Source organism: Nelumbo nucifera, chromosome 3 (assembly GCF_055504915.1).
Source record: "Nelumbo nucifera cultivar China Antique chromosome 3, China Antique-T2T, whole genome shotgun sequence".
In the NCBI taxonomy this organism is placed as follows: Eukaryota; Viridiplantae; Streptophyta; class Magnoliopsida; order Proteales; family Nelumbonaceae; genus Nelumbo; species Nelumbo nucifera.
In genome coordinates, this window is record NC_142651.1 from 52,991,485 (window position 1) to 53,011,238 (window position 19,754).

The 19,754-nt window shown below is 40.6% G+C and overlaps 1 protein-coding gene across 3 annotated transcripts; it reads right to left on the bottom strand.

Moving 5' to 3' along the window:
• Positions 1-6,338: 6,338 nt before the first annotated feature.
• On the bottom strand, positions 6,339-19,586 carry CHR8 (chromatin remodeling 8). Of its 3 annotated transcripts, none has more exons than XM_088900305.1 (7): positions 19,168-19,586; positions 16,726-16,873; positions 12,301-12,855; positions 11,707-12,106; positions 8,128-9,605; positions 7,565-8,035; positions 6,339-7,440 (listed from the first exon to the last, which is right to left on the bottom strand). In XM_088900305.1, the coding sequence occupies exons 2-7, from the start codon at positions 16,816-16,818 to the stop codon at positions 6,751-6,753; spliced, it is 3,687 nt and encodes a 1,228-aa protein (XP_088756431.1). In that variant the 5' UTR covers positions 16,819-16,873; positions 19,168-19,586; the 3' UTR covers positions 6,339-6,750. The 3 variants fall into 3 exon arrangements, with proteins under 3 accessions (XP_088756431.1, XP_010262354.1, XP_010262352.2); XM_010264052.3 differs by having other exon boundaries at positions 8,128-9,608; XM_010264050.2 differs by lacking the exons at positions 16,726-16,873; positions 19,168-19,586 and having other exon boundaries at positions 8,128-9,608; positions 12,301-16,624.
• Positions 19,587-19,754: the final 168 nt, after the last annotated feature.

Sequence of the window (19,754 nt, forward strand, 5' to 3'; positions counted from 1 at the left end):
CTAGTTGTGTTGCTTTCTGTTACTTCTGGTTCGAAAGATGGTCCTATTTTCGTGCATTGAAAAATTATTTGGTCTCTTGCATGCTTGGATCAGTACTTTCAGTTTCAGGTGGTCTCTTGTATGCACATTACATGGATCTGAAAACCATCCACTCAAGATGGTCTTTTCTGTGCCCATTTGCTGCAACTAATGCATCTTCTGGTGTTAGTTGTGGCAGATCCGAACAAGCTACTGAGGGGTTCCTGGACCTTAATGCAATTGCCGGGGCTTATGCAATCGGTGGGCCTTTGCCGTAGAAAGATGATTTAACCGTACTCAACTTCTTGTTATGAGGGTGCCACTTTTTCCCTAAATATTTCTGATTGGTCAAAATTCTTCCGGTATCATACCCTTCGGCATCAGAGAAAATTGCCGTGATTAATTTACCAAGTGGCTTAGGGAATAGGGAATGAACCAAAGACGACAGACTTCGGTCTCAATCGCGGTTTAAACTAGCTGATTGCTAATGGGCTTGGCTAGCAGCCTGAGTCTGATAAATCTTAACAAGTTCACACGAGCTTTTCAACTTAAGGCTTACCTACCGTGAGTCTGCCAGCCAACCCGAATAAGTTAGAGCTGTCAATGGGCCAGGTCTGGTCTGGCTAAACCCGGACCCGACCCAATAGGCAAATGTGCAGAACCAGTTCCAAACAAGATCCTAATGGGTCTATAATCAGCACCATTGGGTCTGGCCTGATAAGATCTGATCATAATTGAGGGCCACGCCTGTAATTTGACAATAAACCTACTTATGTGCTAAATTGACTCGTCTGAACATTATGATAATATTACAAATATATCATGGGAAGGTAATTTTAATGGTAATTGGTAACCGACCTTCGTATCCTGATAATAGAAACTTCGTGTTTGAATTTTCCCAAAGCTTTTAACCATATACTTGCAGCCTGACATTCTGCAAGTATCCGTTAGCAAAAGTGTTGAGACCCAAACACTCCTTCCAGAACCCACTAGGGGAGTGGAGCAGGCCACCACCTATCAGCCATTCACAAGGAGACAAAGAAGACAGGCGATAGAGCCCCAGAATTAGTTATACTCAGAGTTGGTTACTCTGCCGCCAGAGGATATTCTATCCATGTTATCTGCCAGAGTTAATTACCCAGAAGTCTGATATTACACCTATAGGCCAGTTATATAAGGTCATCATCATATAATGAAAGCAATGAATGATTCTCCTTAATTTTTCTTCTCCCTGAGTCCATTTTATTCCTTCCTTCCCCTCTCTTTTCTCTCCATCTTCTGTTTCAGGAAGTCAAGCCCCCCTCGAAGAGGCTTCCGAGGTGAGCGGAAACTCACCAAGTTGGTATCAGAGCCAAGTCACAGACCAGCTATGCTGCAGACAAGATCCTCTACCATGGAAGATAGAGTCGACCAACTTGAGATTGGGTTCCACTAGGTACTGAACGAACTCAGGGATCTCAAGGTGGTCATCTCTAACCTCGCCTCTCAACAACAGTCCGATGAGATCAGTCATCCAACAGGGGCTGACGCCTCTGCTTCCGGTAGCCAAGGAACTAGGAATTACCCCGCCGGAAAGGTCACTAAAATCAATTTTCCCAACTATTCCGGTGGAGATCCCATTCCTTGGATTTTCAGAGCAGAGAGATTCTTCGAGTACCATGAAACCCCTGCACACCAGCGCGTCGCCATCGCCTCCATTCACCTAGAAGGAGACGCTATTCTCTGGCTCCAATGGTATCGACAAACCCATCCTCAGGTAACTTGGGCGGAGTTCACGGAAGCTCTGTGCATCCGTTTTGGGCTGACGACATTCGTGGATTATGATGAACTCCTCACTCGACTAAAACAGACTGGGACGGTAGCAGACTACCAGCTCGAGTTCGAAAGAATGGCGACCAGGGTACATGGATGGTCGGAGAAGGCCTTGGTAGGGTGTTTTGTGGGAGGTCTCAAAGAAGACATCCACCTGGAAGTGAGAGCTCTTCGATCAGCGACAGTCATGGCGGTAGTGGGTATGGCTCGTCTGCAAGAAGAGAAGATCGCTAGTATGCGCAGAACCAGGAAGCTATCCTACCCGAATGTGAGGGTTCCCCAACGGGCCGAACAACAACCCATGAAACAAGTTGGGGATTCTCAGAAGCCCATTTTGCCCAGGCCCACTGTGCCCTTCAAACGCCTCTCGTGGGCTGAGATGCAGGCCCGACGCGAGAAGGGCCTCTGTTACAATTGTGATGACAAGTTTGGACCGGGCCATAAGTGCAGAGTCCAACGAGTGTTTCTCCTTCAGACAAAGGAAGAACCGGAAGGGACCGTTCCAGAACACGTAGAAGACTGTGAACTGATCTCGGATGAACCTGAACCTGTTGGAGCCGAGATCTCCTTACACGCCCTCATGGGCCTCAACCCTCTTCAGTCCCATGCAAGTAGAAGGAAGGTTGGTGGGCCGATCTGTGATGATCTTGATTGACAGTGGCTCTACCCCGAATTTCATCACTTGCCGATTAGCAAGGCAACTAGGTATGACTATACAACCCACTCCACTCTTTTCAATCTATGTGGCTAATGGAAGTCAGCTGTTATGTGATGGTGTGTGCAAGAAGGAAAAGATCCTTATACAAGGCCACTATTTTGTGGTAGATCTCCACCCATTGGATTTCTCAGGGGCTGATATTATTCTGGGAATTCATTGGTTACGTGGCTTAGGGCCTGCACTTTGTGATTGGGCCAAAATGACAATGGACTTTTATCAGGATGGTCAGACTTGCCATCTACAAGGGGTGCAGCCTCCGAGTCCCCAAGGTGATACTGTAGCTTTCATGTTACGGGCCTCCAAGGATACTGGATAGCCCTTATTTATGCACTTAGGCATGCAGCCCACAGTTCCAACTTTAAACAATCAAGGCTGTGACCAACTCACGGAAGCCCAACACGAGGCACTACGATTGATACTCGATCAGTTTGGTGATGTGTTCAAGGAACCAAGCCAATTACCTCCACCCCGGGCCCATGACCATCAGATACCCCTCTTACCAGATTCTAAACCGGCCAATGTGAGGCCATATAGATATCCCTATTTCCAGAAGCTAGAAATTGAGAAGGCGGTAAGAGAGCTGATGAACAAGGGGCATATACAGACCAACACCAGCCCATTTTCATCCCCTGTACTCCTAGTAAAAAAGAAAGATGGTAGTTGGCGGTTTTGTGTAGATTACCAGGCCCTGAATCAGATTACATTGAATGACAAGTTCCCGATACCCCTCATCGATGAATTGCTGGACGAGTTAGGAGAAGCACAGGTGTTCTCTAAAAGACAGCCTTCAGAACCCACGATGGCCATTATGAGTTTCTGGTTATGCCGTTTGGACTCACAAATGCCCCCTCCACCTTCTAGGCCCTCATGAATGACATTTTCAGGCCATTCTTAAGGCAATTTATTTTAGTATTCTTCGATGACATTCTGGTTTATAGCAAGGATTGGGACACCCATATGGAACATCTGACACTTACCCTCACCACTCTAAGGGAACATCAGTTACATGCCAAAATGACCAAGTGTTATTTTGGACAAAAACAGATACAATACTTAGGCCATGTGGTTGCAGCAGGGCGGGTCATGGCAGACCCAGAAAAGATAGATGCCATCCAAAAATGGCCCAAGCCCATTACTGTAAAGGCTCTCAGGGGTTTCCTTGGGCTTACTGAGTATTATAGGCGCTTCATTAAGGGGTATGGGCTCATGGTCGCCCCTCTAATGCATCTGTTGAAGAAGGATTCTTTCAGTTGGGCTGATGAGGCCCAACGGGCCTTTGAAGACTTGAAGACAGCAGTTTCGAGCCCTCCAGTCCTTACTCTTCTGAACTTCACCCAGCCCTTTCAGATAGAGTGTGATGCCTCAGGTGCAGGGGTAGGGGCCATCCTGATGCAGAAGGGACAACCCATTGCTTACTTCAGCAAGGCCCTATCAGCCGCTCACCAGAACCAGTCCACTTATGTCAAGGAGATGATGGCAGTGGTAATGGCAGTCCAGAAATGGCGAGCATACCTATTGGGACGCCAATTTATCATAAGATCAGACCAACGAAGTTTGAAGTATATAGCAGAACAAAGAGTGCACACCCCGGAGTAGCAAAAGTGGCTTAGTAAGTTGATGGGCTTCGACTACCGAATAGAGTGTAAACCTGGGCCCGCCAACAGGGTAGCTAATGCCTTATCGCGGGTAGAGAATCTGGCCCAACTAACCTACTCTCAGCCCAGCTTTTCCTTGTTTGAAGCTATACGGCAAGAGGCAAGGTCTGACCCGCAGCTGCAGGACATTAGGGAAAAATGGAGGCAGGACCCTTCCCAGGTTGCAGGTTACCAAATTGTAGGACCAGACCTCTTCTTTAAGGGCAGGTTCGTGATTGCTCCAAATTCCAGCCACAAAACTGAACTATTGAAGTTGTTTCATGATTCCACTTTGGGGGGACATTCAGGAGTGCTAAGGACTCTAAAGAGGCTCAGCAGCCACTACCATTGGGTAGGAACGCGCAAGGACGTATTACACTATGTATCCGAATGCCAAACCTGTCAACAACAGAAATACTCCTCAGTCTCCCGCGGGCCTTCTACAACCCCTCAAGATTCCATAGCAAGTATGGGAAGACCTCTCCATGGACTTCATCACCAGACTTCCCCGTTCTTTAGGGAAGGAGGTTATCATGGTAGTAGTTGACCGCCTCACCAAGTATAGCCATTTCTCTGCCCTGCCTCACCCTTACACCGCAGCAATGGTGCCTGACATTTTCATACGGGACGTCGCAAAATTGCATGGGACACCAAGATCCATTGTCTCGGACCGTGACCCTGCCTTCCTGAGTTCATTCTGGAAGGAATACTTCCGATTGCAAGTAACCCAACTGCACCCATCCACAAGTTACCACCCCCAAATGGATGGGCAGACTGAAGTTCTTAATCGATGCTTAGAAGCCTACCTGAGATGCTTCATAGGGGAGAAGCCCAAACAGTGGGCCCACTGGCTTCCGTGGGTAAAATACTGGTACAACATGACTTATCAGTCAGCGGCAGGAATGACACCCTTCAAGGTTCTATATGGCAGAGAACCTTCTCCCATATTACCTTATGAATTTGGGTCGGCTAAGGTGGCAGAAGTAGAGACTCGCCTACTCGAAAGAGACGAGATCCTTAGACTGCTCAAGGCCAATTTGATTAAAGCCCAACAACGGATGAAGGTCTACTATGACTCTCACCACCGCCCACTAGAGTTTCAGGTAGGTGATTTTGTCTACCTTAAGCTCCAACCTTACCGCCAGGTCTCAGTGATGAGACGGGCTTGGCACAAGCTAGCTCCCAGATATTATGGGCCCTATAAGGTGCTGGAGAGAGTGGGCCTTGTTGCTTACAGATTGGACCTCCCTGCTACCTCGAAGCTTCACCCGGTGTTTCACATCTCACTTCTCCGAAAAGCTATGGGGAATCATACCCCTATCTCACCCAACTTACCCCAATTTACAGAGGAAGGGGACATTTACATAGAGCCTATCAAGATTGTGGATTTCCGATGGATTCGGCGAGGAGGGCAGGTTGTGCCAGAAGCCAAGGTTGAATGGGCCGGACTGCCTCCAGAAGAGACCACTTGGGAACCTTATCTAAGGCTGAATGAGAGGTTTCCCAACCTATACCTTGAGGGCAAGGTCAGTGCTAAGGGGGGAGGAACTGTTGAGACCCAAACACTCCTTCCAGAACCCACTAGGGGAGTGGAGCAGGCCACCACCTATCAGCCATTCACAAGGAGACAGAGAAGACAAGCGACAGAGCCCCAGAATTAGTTACACTCAGAGTTGGTTACTCTGCCGCCAGAGGATATTCCATCCATGTTATCTGCCAAAGTTAGTTACCCATGAATCAGAGTATATTCGCTCTGATATTACACCTGTAGGCCAGTTATATAAGGCCATCATCATATAATGAAAGCAATGAATGATTCTCCTTAATTTTTCTTCTCCCTGAGTCCAGTTTATTGCTTCCTTCCCCTCTCTTTTCTCTCCATCTTCTGTTTCAAGAGGTCAAGCCCCCTCGAAGAGGCTTCCGAGGTGAGCGGAAACTCACCAAAAAGACTCACAAGGCAAATCTTAATCATCTAGCCTCTGAAAGTTCTCAAAAGTTGACAACCATCTCAAGAATAAATTCATACACATTCTGAAGCCTCTTAAATCGGTTCACATCAAGACAAGTGTAACAAGGCCCTCTTTATTTTTTTTTTTGAGATTATATGGGTAATACAAAAATGGGAACATAGGCATTGATCAACAGTCAGTTTCAAATTGGATAAGTGAATTTGATCTGGCCAAATTTTAAGTACCTCATTAACTCAAAATTAGAAACCTGAAGAACATTCAACACTATACAGCAGTAAGACTAAAGTATCTATGTTCAGTATTTCAAAATAAGCAGGTGCAATGGCTAAAATAATAGTAGATGAGCCATTTCTGCACCCCAAAAAAAATTACAGAAAGACCTTTTCCAGGATAACTTCCCAGACTTTCAGACTGGATCCAATCCTAAAAGAGCTACCCAACCATTAACAGCACTGCAAAACTGAACTTACAAGGAGGGAACATCTCATCCAATTGCATGAATGTGGGAACAGAAAGGAATACTCGAGTAGATCCATTATTTTCATGCATAAGCTGATGGAATCAGCATTTATGAACCAAAGAACCCCAATTAGAAAGATCATTGTTGATATTCTGGCTTTAGAACCCACGAAGATCCATTTGGATTTTTCTCTAATGTAGCTATTTCCTTTAAAAGATTCTTAAATAGGGCTAGATCCTTGTAGGGTATCCTGTCCTTGAAATGCTCTACTATACTGGATGAAGTGGTACTTCCACCTCTTTGCTGTATAAATGTACATATCTGGCGGATCAATATCTCAGGTTGTACTGCAGCAAGCTTGCTAGAAGGTCTAGAACTAGAAGGCCCACTATCTGACAGATGCTGTGTGTTGTTACTAGAACCAGAGACCAAACCAAACTGATGTTCCAGACCATCACTGACTGCTTTTTCTTGATTTCCTCGGATCTTAGCCAGTAGATCAGCTGAAGATAAAGCCTTACCTGCAGATGATCCAGCTGCAAAACCATTTATCCTGCTTTCCCCACTGCCAGAAGTCCCTTCTGAAGATCTGGAGTTGACCAATTGGGAGTTCAAGGTTGAGCCAAACCTCTTGCGGGCTTCTGGTGGGCCACCAGCAGCACCTGATCTCCCAGTCCATGTTGGAACTGATATACTGTCTTTACTCCGGAGCATCCTTGATTTACGTAGAGCTTCAGCTGCCCTTTGTGCAACTTGGGAAGCTTTCTCTTCAAGCCTCATCTTCTCCTCATCATTGGCATTCATTATCACATCATGGTTCACAGCACTCTGAAGAAGGCAGAAGATGCAGAATGTCCTTAGTGAGCGTAAAAGAAGATTATATGTATAATGAAAATACATCATAGAGTATCATTAGCTGACAAAGGAAACTATAAATGACGTGGAAACTTACATGTATCCCATGAGCATCAAAAAGACTCCTCAGCACACTTGTTTCTTCATCTACTTCACCATCACTTTGATCAATTTTTTCTTTCCCTTTTCTTGGGGATGGTCCATTTGCCGAGTTGTTTGCTCTGTCAACTGCAGCATCATCAGTAAAAGCTTCTGCTGCATTGGGAGTTCTCTGTTTATCCTGATTATCTTTATGAATGCCAAGAATATTTACATCCCCAGATAATTGACTAAAAATATTGGATGTTTCAGTGGTACCATTCTCCTCGTGATCTTGCAAAGTAAATAAATCCTTCATATCTCTTGCTTTGAAGAACCTTCTCTGCTGTGGGTTCTTCAGTATCTTATTGGTCAAAAAATGTTTGTAAATCTGCCTATGATATACCTTTTCCTCTATGGTTCCACGAGTAATCAATCTATAGACTGTTACATCTTTCGTCTGCCCAATCCGCCAAGCTCGTTCTCTTGCCTGCTTCATGCAAAAATTTCGTTAGCTTATATGCACTTGTTTCTGTGTTTGTGGGTAAATAGAACACAAAATGCACAACCAGTTTAGTATACCTGCATGTCTGTAGAAGGGTTCCAATCAGGATCAAATATGATAACCCTGTTAGCACCAGTCAGATTTGTTCCCAAACCACCAACTTTAGTTGTTAAAATGAATATAAATACATCATTTGAGTTATTGAATTCATCTATCAAGGCCATCCTCTGTTTCACAGGAGTAAGCCCATCCATTCGACGGTAGCTATAGCCACCAGAAATCAAGAAATTCTCAAGAATGTCAAGCATTTGCTGGGTCTGGGTAAAAAGTAGAACGCGGTGACCCTGGTCCTTCCAGACTTTAAGCACTTGGGATACAACTTTCATTTTTCCACTGCGCTCTGGATTGCCATAATCCGGATTGCGGGATGAATGCTCTCTCTCAAGCAGATCAGGATGGTTGCAAATCTTGCGCATGACATCAATTCCATACAGAGAATTCCTACTGCCATCAAAAATTTGTTCAACCTCAGAACTTGCAAGAAATGCCCGGTATACAGATCGCTGCTCTGCAGTGAGGCTACAAAAGAGAACATGCTCAGTTTTCTTTGGAAGATGAGCATTAACATCAACTTTCATACGCCTGAGGAGGTAAGGCATGATCAGGTCACGTAGGACAACTGCACACCTATAAGCTGTGGATACCTGTAATGGTGTAGCATTTGCATAACCACCAACTGAAATGGGAACTGCAAATTCTGCCTCAAATACGGGTAAGACTCCCAACTTTCCAGGAAATACAAAATCAAACAATGACCACAGCTCTGCCAACTTGTTCTGGATTGGTGCACCTGTCATTATTATACGATGCACTGTTTGCAGCTGTTTGCAAACTAGAGTAATCTCTGCATTTGGGTTCCGGATCCGATGTCCTTCATCAAGTACTGCATAACCCCATTCCACATCAAGCAGTTTTTCCCCAAGCAGTCGGAGCTGTTCATAAGTGGTAATGAGCAATCCAGATTCTGACCCCAAAACACGTTCTATCAAGAAATCCCACTTTTTGGTAGATTTAGTTAGCAGAGGCATCTCATTATCACTGTCAGGTGAGCCTTCGCTTGCTTCATCAGTTTTATCAGAATTCACCCGTTTCTTTTTCTTAATAGGAACCTGAGCAGAATCATGTAGTATTTCAACATGAAAGCTTGGGTACCACTTCTTTACTTCCCTCCTCCACTGATGTAAGAGGGTAACAGGGCAGATAACAATGCTGGATTTATACATCTTGCTGAAATGCAAAGCTCCAAGGAATGATATGACCTGAATGGTCTTTCCAAGACCCATTTCATCTCCAATAATTCCACCTGCTCTTTGGCAATGCAGTTCCCATAGCCACTGCACTCCCACTTTTTGATAGTCAAAGAGTTTGCTGAAAATAGCTTCTGGGATCTTCAACCCTCCTTCAAGCATGACAGAAGGAGGTTCTCTGTCATCATCTTCAACATCTTGATTTTCTTCCTCATAATCAGAAGTTACAAAGCTATCCCTTTGATCATCTTCTGAAAAGTCAATAATAAATGGAAATGAGAAGATTCAAGTACATAAAAAATAAGGAAAGTGATTTAATGGTTCAGTTTCAATCAAAAGATGCAGACAATGAGAGGTTTCTCTAGGAGGAGGTTACTAAAGTCAATTTCCAGAAGGATAAGATGAATCTGAAAGTGCCAACAAGATGATGGATAAATTGAAATTAGTTGCTGAGCTTTGGAATTTTCAAAATTTTCAGCTAGAGTGGTGTTACACAATAAATATATTACATATTTGAGATTTTGAAATACTATTTCATTTTTAAACTCAATCTTCTGGTCTGATGGATCCTGAAGGAGGGTGAAGACCAAGACAATAAGACTTGCCAAAACCCAGGCATCCTAGCGGTGGAATCACTGCAGAGGCCATGAGCAGGTTGCTTGAGCAAACCAAGAAAATTTTAGCTTAGTCGAGTTATCAAAAAAAAAAAAAAAAAAAAACGCTTAGTCCAAGATCTAGGCAGCTTGCCCAGATGCACCTACCTCGGCAAGAATACAAAAAATGGTGTCATATGTATTTTACAAGTAATGTGTGCCATAGATAAAAATCTCAGATGAAATCAATAAATTTTGACATCTTGCTTTTGGCTTTACATACCTTCATATCCCAATAAAACATCAATGAAGGAAATATTCTTTTTAACTGATAGATGCATTGTTAAACAATGAAGAAACAACATTTATAGGGATTACTTAAGGAAATAAAATTGCTTTCCTGTTTTTTTTTTTTTTTGGGGGGGGGGGGGGGTGGTGGGGGGTTAAGATGAAGCAAAGAAGCTGTGCTTTGTAAGTGATCAGTTTAAGTTGGTGTCATGATATGGTCCTAGATCTTGAGTAAGTTCTAGTAAGGGCAAATCTCAACAGATCAATAGTAGTAGATAGAAAGATAGTGATAGAGATAGAGAGAGAAGAGATAAAGTATATTTCATTAAAATTAACAAAAAGAAAAAGAAACCCTTGTACAACTAGAGGCTGTGGACAGGGAATTTCATGAACAAAAATACCCTGTGTTTACAAAAAGGTTTTCATAAAAAGAAAATGTACTGTGATTAGTTCTATTAAAACTTCTGTATGCTGCTTCCCAGCAATGTAGTTTGACCCATATTTTCTGCCATACATGATGCATCCTCAGCTTAACAACCTTTCCTCTGAAACATCCTTGAGTTCTTCCTGCCAATGACCCAAAACACTACCCCTGGAATCACATGCTATATGATTTTTTCCTTTCTCACCCAAACCTTGCAGATAGCAACCCTTCAAGAATAACTCCACAGATTCAGGACAGCATCCCTTAAAAGCAAAGAGCATAAAAACTTGTCCAAATGTTATCCTGCACTGTAACAGCAAGTGGTAAAATAAAGCCACCTTAGCTGTATGAAACACAAATGTAATCTATTTTTTAAGCTCAATTCAAAACTTAAAGAAGTCATTATCCAATGGTCCCAGCTATTGGAGTCTTGGGAGGGGTGGACTGGATACAGACCTAACTTTTGGCATTTTTTGCACAAGGTTGCTGCTCTCAAACTTTAACTCATTTACTCATGCTTGTTAACCTGAAATTTTACCATTTACCATTATACCAAGTAATGACTCCATGCTCAATTTGAAACTCAATGATTCAAGTTCCTCTGTAGTTCAGCATTGTTAACAGAGCTCTAGAAATAAAGAAGTTTCAGGGGGCAATGACTGAGATGTTCATTTCATCATTGTCAACTAAAATTGAAAATACCCTGAGGCCAAAGATCACAGTCACTGTAAAATATTACCACTAAATAAATGGTAAAATCCCATCTTGCAAAAACTTCTTCTTTTTCGATTTGCGGCTTTAAACCCTAGGATTCAGAATAGGAAATTCTATTAACTATTTATAATTAAGGAAAAAATACTTCTGTGCCAATTAAAATCCATCATACAGAGACTGAACGGTAATAATTTTTAAAAAGATTGAAATTAAAGAAACCACCGAAATGCCTAATACTTTGGCTAAGAGATTTTAATTTGTAAAAAGCAGAAAATTAAATAAATTTCTGAAATGCCTAATGCTTTAGATAAAGAGATGAATTAAGAATACCGCTTCCTTCATAAAGTTTTTCCTCACGAGAAATGACCTTCCTCCATTTCTTGTCAGGTAAAGGCCTCTTTTGTTTCTTTCTCTTGTCATTGTTCTTTTCTGAGTTGGTGTCAGGGGAAAGTTTCAAAGGTTTTTTTAGTCTGTAAAAAGGACGAGTTGGTGCATCAAGTTTAGGTAAATCTTTTGCATCAAGCAGCTTGGTTGTTGGACGAGTTTGGACTGCCTCTGATATTGATTGAGCAACTCTAGCAACACTAGCCAAAGCAAGGTTCTGAGAATTTTCTTCTTCTGGAGGTAAATTTTGTGCATCTGATGGTCCAGGTGGTTGAAGACGACGTTCAAATCCTTTAAGCTTATGAAAAGGAGTCAAAATGCCCTTCCGGACCAACTTGTCTCTTTCCTAGGTACAGAATATAAAAATGAGTTAACATCAATGGCATGCTTTTTTTTTCTGGTCAAACATAATCATTAGTCAATATTCCTATAATGAGTACATTATAGTTTTTTATTCCTTGTCATTTTATTTTCCCCCCTTCTCATTAGGAGTACAATAATGGGAATAAACATATAATAAATTAATCATATGCAACTCACTGTTTCAACAAGTCCGGCAGAAGCAGCATCCAACACTGCATCAAAGTCAACATCCTCGCTGAACATAACTGTTTTTTGCCGTTTCTTTGAATCTTTACTGGAGTGTTTGACTTCTTTCAACTTTCGTTTAGGTCTTGGATCTTCCTTAATCAGATCATGAATCAACTTATCATGTGCAATGCTTGTTGTAGTGTCATTCTTATCCAACTCTGAAAGTTGTTTCTCGAGCTGAGCTTTTGTTTTCTTGAGGCTGTTCAGACGATCAGCAGCTAGGGCACGATGAAGGGTTAATCCATTTGGAGAAGCCTGAACAACATTTCCATCATCCTGAAAGTCTTCTTTCTCCTCATTATCAATACTATCTAAGACACTAGCGGCATTCCTTGCATGTTCGACACTAGCTGCAACAGCATTGATCTCAACTTCTACTGCCCGCAATTTGTTATAAAGTTTGGCTCGGCGAGTAGATGATGGGCCAATGTCTTTTTCTTCTTGGAGAAGTTGTTCCTCAGTGCTCTCTTCAGCTTCACTCCCATTTCCAACATCATTTTTCACCTGCCATGAAAGAACGGCCTTTGTGAAAATGTTCTTTATACCTGTTTTACTTTTACTGAACCTGGAGCCTTTACTAAACTGGCCAATACTTCTCTTCATCTTTCTTTTTCCTTTTGGTTTATTTCTTTGTTGAAACAGGTGTAATTGTTGTTGGATTGAAGTCTTTGTATGTATGGGCATTCGGCTGATAAGAGTTCTTATTAGCCTATACTTAAGTTTAAGTTGTCCTGTACTGGGCTTTTGTTAATGGGCCTAATCCTGTTTAATGTTTTAAGTTGTCTGGGTGTCCCATCACTAATCAGGGGCATTCTAGTAACTTCCTGTACTACACCATAATATAAATAATAGTACTGTCGACTGAGCAGAGGAGTTCGACATTCCAGCATCTCTTCTTCTTCTTCTTCTTCTCTTTTCTGCTACTTCGGCTACAGTAATTTAGCTTTCAATTGTAAAATCTAGGCTGACAAGTGTGAGAATGTGGGTTCATGTCTGAGAGTGGGTACTTAGTTAAAAAATGCCAAAGGTTAGTTCTGTATCCAGTTTACCCCTCCCAAGACCTAGATAACTGGAAGTCTGGGACCAACAATGGCCTTTTATGTAGGTGCAGGAAAAAAGGAAAGAAAGCATGGTAGAAGAGTTGTGTAGTGGGGATCAATTCTCCGAGTAGATGTCAAATCTAAAAATCAATTTTAATAAGAATTGTATAGTGGGGATCAATATGGATGAAAGGGAGATGTCAGATTGTGCAACTATTTTGGGTTGTGAAGTTTCCCAATGGCCGATGAATTACTTGGGCTTACTCTTGGGAAATAATCTAAGAAAAGTAAGTTTCTGGAACCCTGTGGTGGACAAATTTACAAAGAGACTAGCTTCTTGGAAGAAGAATTATTTATCTTTGGGTGGCAGAATTACTTTAATAAAATCAACTTTTGCCAACTTGCTTGTTTACTTCCTCTCGGTGTTCAAAATTCCAGTAAGGGTTCGTAGAAGTCTAGAGAAACTGATCAGAGATTTTTTGTGGGAACCAGGAGAGGAAAGAAAGGAAGTTGTAAGTAGAAGCAGGAATTTTGGTGGCTTAGAAATTAGGAACATTTAGAAGAGGAATATGGCACTGTTAGGGAAATGGCTATGGAGATTGCAGTAGATAAGGACAAAATTTGGGCAAAGGTGATTTTAAGCATTCACGGGCTGGTGGCTGAGGGTTGGGATGCGGGAGTATTGGCTCAAGCTACTAGTGCTGCTGCTTGGAAATCTATACACGTTATCCTTCCTTTATTCCTACCTTTTATCAGGTATAATTTGTGCTCTGAAAATTTAGTTAAGTTTTGGGAACATGTTTGGGTGGGGAGTTCACCACTAAAAGATCAATTCCCATCTTTATTAACCATCTCTAACTATAAAAATATGCTTGTGGCCACCTTCTTGTCTTGTTCTGTAGTGGGTTCTGAGCTTGAATGGGACTTGGGTTTTAGGAGGGGAATCAGAGACTCGAATATGGACAATGTCTTGGCATTGCTTCAAATTCTACAAATGGTGTTCTTGGATCTTTCTAATTGAACTCCCAGATTTAGACTCTATCCTCTTCTAGTATTTTTTTACTTGTGCCTCTTTTTCAAAGCATTGGCTTGACCTTCCAATAGTCTTAGGCAACTTTTTTCCGTTAAGGAAGTTCGGGGTAAACCGATTCCTACAAGGATTGGGGTGTTCGTTGGGAAGTATTCTTGGGAAGAATCAACACTTCAAACAAAAAGACTTTTTGGTGCTTATCTCCTAACTGGTGCATTTTCTATAAAGCTAATGGTGAGGCTTTTTTTTTTGGTAATTCTAATGGTGAGTCTTTGTTACCACTTATTAATCTCATTTCCTTTTTGTTTTTTCTATATGGGATTGGTTTCTCTCTTTGTTTGGTTGTAGGTGGACTCCACCAAATGTGCAAAGCCTCATTGACTTTATTTCTGGTAACTAGACAAAGAAGAGGGAAAGACTGCTATGGAGATGCTCAAGAGCTGTGATTTGTTGAACAGTTTGGGAGGAAAGGAACCAAAGAATTTTTGCTGATAAGGAGAGGAGTAGAGGGGCAATTATTGAGGTAATCACTACTAGGGTGGTTCATTGGGTGAAATCTTTGGCTTTATTTGATGATACTCCTACAATGGTTTTGCTAAATAACCGGAAGTGGCAGCCTCAGCCCCTAGTAGAATTGTTTCCTATCCTTTGTGGATTCCACTAGTTTCAGGTTTCACTAAGTTGAAATTTGATGGCAGCAGTGAAGCTAACCCTGGGCCTTTAGGGATTGGAGGAATTTTTAAGAGTGAGAGAGGTGTGGTCACTGCTCTGTTTTCATGCCCAATTGGAGTAGGAGTCTTGCTCTCAGCTAAAATTATGGTTGTTTTGGAGGGTGCAAAAGGGCTAAAGATCTAAATATTAGTAGGTTAATCATTGAAGGAGACTCAAAAGTGGTAATAGGATGGCTAAAGGAGGATGATGGCATGTAGCCTTACATTAATGAATGAAGAAATTTCTAGTGGTTGACTCAGGGTATGGAAGCGAGACTGCAACGGGTCCATAGATGTGCTAATTCCTTTGTAGATGCACTTGCCAAACAAGGGGTGGGAAGGAATCATCTGTTTTTGGGCTATGTTGTAATTTTACTATTCTTTTTGGGGAGAGTTAAGAGGGTTTACCTCTCCCCGCTTCTAAAATTGTTTCATCTATTTCTTCTTTAATGAAATGGTTCTATTATTGATAAAAAACATGGTAGAAGAAATCAAGTTCTTTCAAATTGTTACACCAATGGCAATTTTGTAACATTTTGGTTATTTTAATTTTTAATTTTTTATTCTTATTAGATAGCTTTTAGAATTTTAAAGAGATGTGGTTGTAATTAAACTGCTTTTCTTTCGACCTAATTTTAGGGGCCAAATGGTATCATTAGATAGGTTATAAAGCTATCTGTCCAATGGGATCAAAATTTTATACATCTGACATGTTTTGAGAGAGTCATGACAATTTTAGCAATAGGGTGTAAACCTATGACACAATTAGCATGTTCCTATTTTTGGGTTTATTTTGGAATTCTCTTTGACTTTTTAGTTTTAGACTTTTTGTAGAATTAGTAAAGGATATTTGGAATTTTAGAATTGATTTAAGAGTTAGAATATGGGTATAACTTAATTGAAATGGAATTAAATCAAGTCTGGTCAGTTTCGTAGTTGGATTTGGGGTTAGTAAAGACACATACAAGCCCTTGTGTTCAGTCTATAAATATTGTCATTGTAATTGAAAATAAGAAGAGTTATTTATGAGCAAAAGTTTGGTTTAGTGAATTTTGGTTGTAAACAGGTTTTTAATATTTTCTTCTCTTCATAATTCATTAGTATGTTGTCTAGTTAATACAGTAACATCTTCTTCTTTATCTTGGCCTTTCTTAAAATTTCTTATTTCTAAAATCTCTACTCAGCACCAGTCATACAGTTTTGCCAACTGTATTCTATCTTTCATCATAAATTTTTCATCTTGTTCACATATTCCAATGCATAGGAATGGGTCCTTCATCATTGTTCTTAATTAGTGGATCAACTAGTAATCTAAGTGGCTCTGTTCGTAACACATAAGAAAGCTAAAAGAAGAAAGTTCATCGATGCAGATAAAATTGATTAATGGGTATCATGATTCAGCAATAAAAAATTAAAAGAAATAAACTAGCAGAAAGACATGAAAAGTTAATGAAGTTGTTCAAATTATAATACAAAGACAGATGAAATAAGTTCCATTTACTCCTCTGTTGTAGAAGTAGCTATCTGAGCATCATTTGCCGTGAAGATTCATAAAGGAATCAGGAAGAACCAAATAAGAAATCAAATGTGAGACCTCTGTAAATATGCCACGTTCAATATCTTCAGGATTGGCAGATGTTACACCTAAACTGCTTAACAGAATCCTATCCTCCTCTTCTTCCTCCATGAAATTAGATTAGTTAGCGCACTCTATAAATCATGATGCAGACAAGAAGAGCCACCTATCAGAAACAGAAGGATGTGTTATTCATTTTTCAAATGCATTCTCAAGTAAAATAATTCAATAATAGCTTTTCTTTGGGTTTAGAGTTATGATACCAATTTTGCAGCAGAAGTTTATTTTATAGATCAACCTTATGTTTAGGTTAGGGAGTGTGAATTATAAAAGTTATACATGCATTGATCTCCTGAATGCACAAAAACTTGTTATTACAGAATCCCTTTATTTTCAGAAGACAAGATAGAATACAATCATGATTAAAGAAATATTGAATATTTTCTCTTTCATAGTGAATTCATTTGAAATATGGAAAATTTAAAATGGGAAGTCTAAATATGAACTAAACCCAATAACCTAATTAATTAAGATGCACATAAGCAACCCATCAATTAATTTGTAATGGGGAAATAGAAAGATGGACACTGGTTCACACAGATAAGCTTTCCATACTAAAAATAATTAGACATCCTACTTCATGACATGAAGTTTGATACATCGTCTTTGCCCGATTGATGAGCCATTTAACAGTATTTCCTTAACTGATGGTGGAGTCAAAGTTATCATTAAGCTCATAAAGCACTGGACAATAATACCACACCATGGGATGCCAGAACAAGCTAACATGGAGCTCAATTGAATTATCTGATAAGTCCCATGTCAGCATTTACAGAGGAAAACATCTCAAATATTAATTTTTCCCTTATAACTTCAGTGTAATACATTGATCACTTTGCAAGAATACAACTCATGCCGTAACAATATGATATCAATTACAATTTGTATTCTACCAGAGTGAGCAGAGTTCCAGTTGAAGTATCTTCTTGCTTTTCTTATTCTTGTTCATTTATTGAAATATTTTAAATTTCAAAAGGATTTATACTTTTATTGAGACTCAAACCTTAAAATTTTCCTGCTTTATAAAACACTGCTTACTGTTTTTCACATTGTTCCATTTTTTTTGTGAAAATCTTTTTACTTTGCCCCACATTCCCTAAGAAAGGAAACTTTCCAAGCTAATAAGAAGAAGATTCTGAGGTGGTAGTGGGCTGGTTAAAGGAAGATGAGAATGGGCTGTGGAACTACAGTAATAAAAGAAGAAGTTCAAATGGTTGACAAAGGACATTGATGTAAAATGTACATGGGTGAAGAGAAGTGCAAATTCTTTAGCTGATGGGTTAGCTAAACAAGGGGTGAATAGGGATTATTTATTTTGGGCTCATCTGTAAATGTATTTTTCTTTTTGGGTGGCCTTCAGTTTTCCATGGAGAGTTAAGATAGCTTATCTCCCCTTTCATGTGCTTAAGGCTTAATTTTTTAATGAAACGTTATTTGTTATTGACCAAAAAGATAACAAGAAGAAGAAATAAAAAGGTTCTACACATTTCTTTATGCTTGTTTATGTGGGCGGGGTGCCTAATAAAGAGTTAAGCACCAGGACTGCATGTGCAAGGGCTTGTTTGTGCAGAGTGCCCTGGTTTCTGCCTACCTCTTCCACCCATAGAGGAGGTGATCCAAAGAAACGAAGACCTATTGAGCAACAATTCTCTAAAGCATTCTCTTTATGGACTACCACCTGGTATCTGCTCACCTCTTCCACCCATGGAAGAGGTTCAACCAAAGGAGCTCATTTGAAGAGGACTAGGTCTCTCCTTTTTCTTTGTCTTTCACTCGAGACATTCATGTTCTAACCATTCTCTTGGACTTCACCTTAAGTTCTGCCCTTGAGTTGACTTAAATCCTTGTTTGATTTCTCTAAGCAGAATCTCTGGCAATTCGGATGCATGGAGATAATTTTCTTTGAACTTGGAAACGTGCAATTTCCAAAAAGACAAAAAGGTAAGCACGAGTCCGGCTTGGTTGAATCCCGGAATAGCTTAGCGAAATCCCTGGCACATTTGTGCCACACTTTTAGCCTATTTCCAAGAAGTGGCGCAATAACAGGCTTGATCAAAGCGTAATTAATCCGGCCTTAAATATGAACTAAATCCAGCATCTTCTTCTTCTTTAATGATTTCTCTTTGTTCCGCCAGAAGAAAATTAGATGAAATAAATAGAAAAGCGCAGTATGACATTTTAAAAAATTATATACACACGAGAATGGAAATTAAAAAATCAATAAAACAAAAGGAAATCTAGAATCAGAAGAATTTAGATGTAGATACAACGGAAAACACCAAAATTAAACGAAAAATCTCTTAAAACAGCCAAAGAAATGGACAATGAAGAACAAATGGATCGGATAGATGAAATCGACTTGGAGATTACAATTATAGATGACTGAGACCGACTCCTTACCAAAACCTCTGATTAAATAACTATGGGAAACTTCGTTCGAATCTCAGGCTTTCTTTATTTCAAAGAGCAAGTACGCTTCAAAATCCCATTAAAGAAACCCTAGATTCACGGATGACAGAGTACGCTCAGGAAACTTGAAAGGGGATTATTCGTCTTCCCTCTCTGGTTCTCAGTTTTATAACTTTCGCGGGTGCGATGACGGTCTAGTCTTTCTTACTCTCGGAACGTTCCTCTATGGTGAGCATGTGGGTCATGTTACTTAACCTGCGCATCTTGGGCAGCACGGCATGACTGTCACGGGGCTAATCGCGGCAAAACGGTCCCTTGTGACATGACGGCATTCTTCGGTAGTTCGGTGTGAGAACAATCCACGGATGGAGAGACTGCAAGAGGCGAGGGAATGCTCCTTCCACCGTTAAAAGTAGCGTTTCCTTCTTTCTGATGTAAAATTTATTTGCATTGATGTAAAATTATGGCAGTGCAAATGTTTTGAGTGTAAATTTTAATTTATTTTTATTTTAAAATTTACCTTATTTTGTTTTGTTATGCAGTATAAATGGAGTAAACTAAGACGTAAAGCACAATAA

What these genes read in the sequence shown, in the direction of transcription:
- CHR8 (XM_010264050.2), bottom strand. Translation starts at nt 13,035, where the DNA reads ATGCCCATACATACAAAGACTTCAATCCAACAACAATTACACCTGTTT. An exon ending in ACCCTTCTACAGACATGCAG is followed by an intron (nt 8,036 to 8,127) that starts GTATACTAAACT and finishes TGCATGAAGCAG; the next exon opens with GCAAGAGAACGAGCTTGGCG. An exon ending in TTGATGCTCATGGGATACAT is followed by an intron (nt 7,441 to 7,564) that starts GTAAGTTTCCAC and finishes TGCCTTCTTCAG; the next exon opens with AGTGCTGTGAACCATGATGT.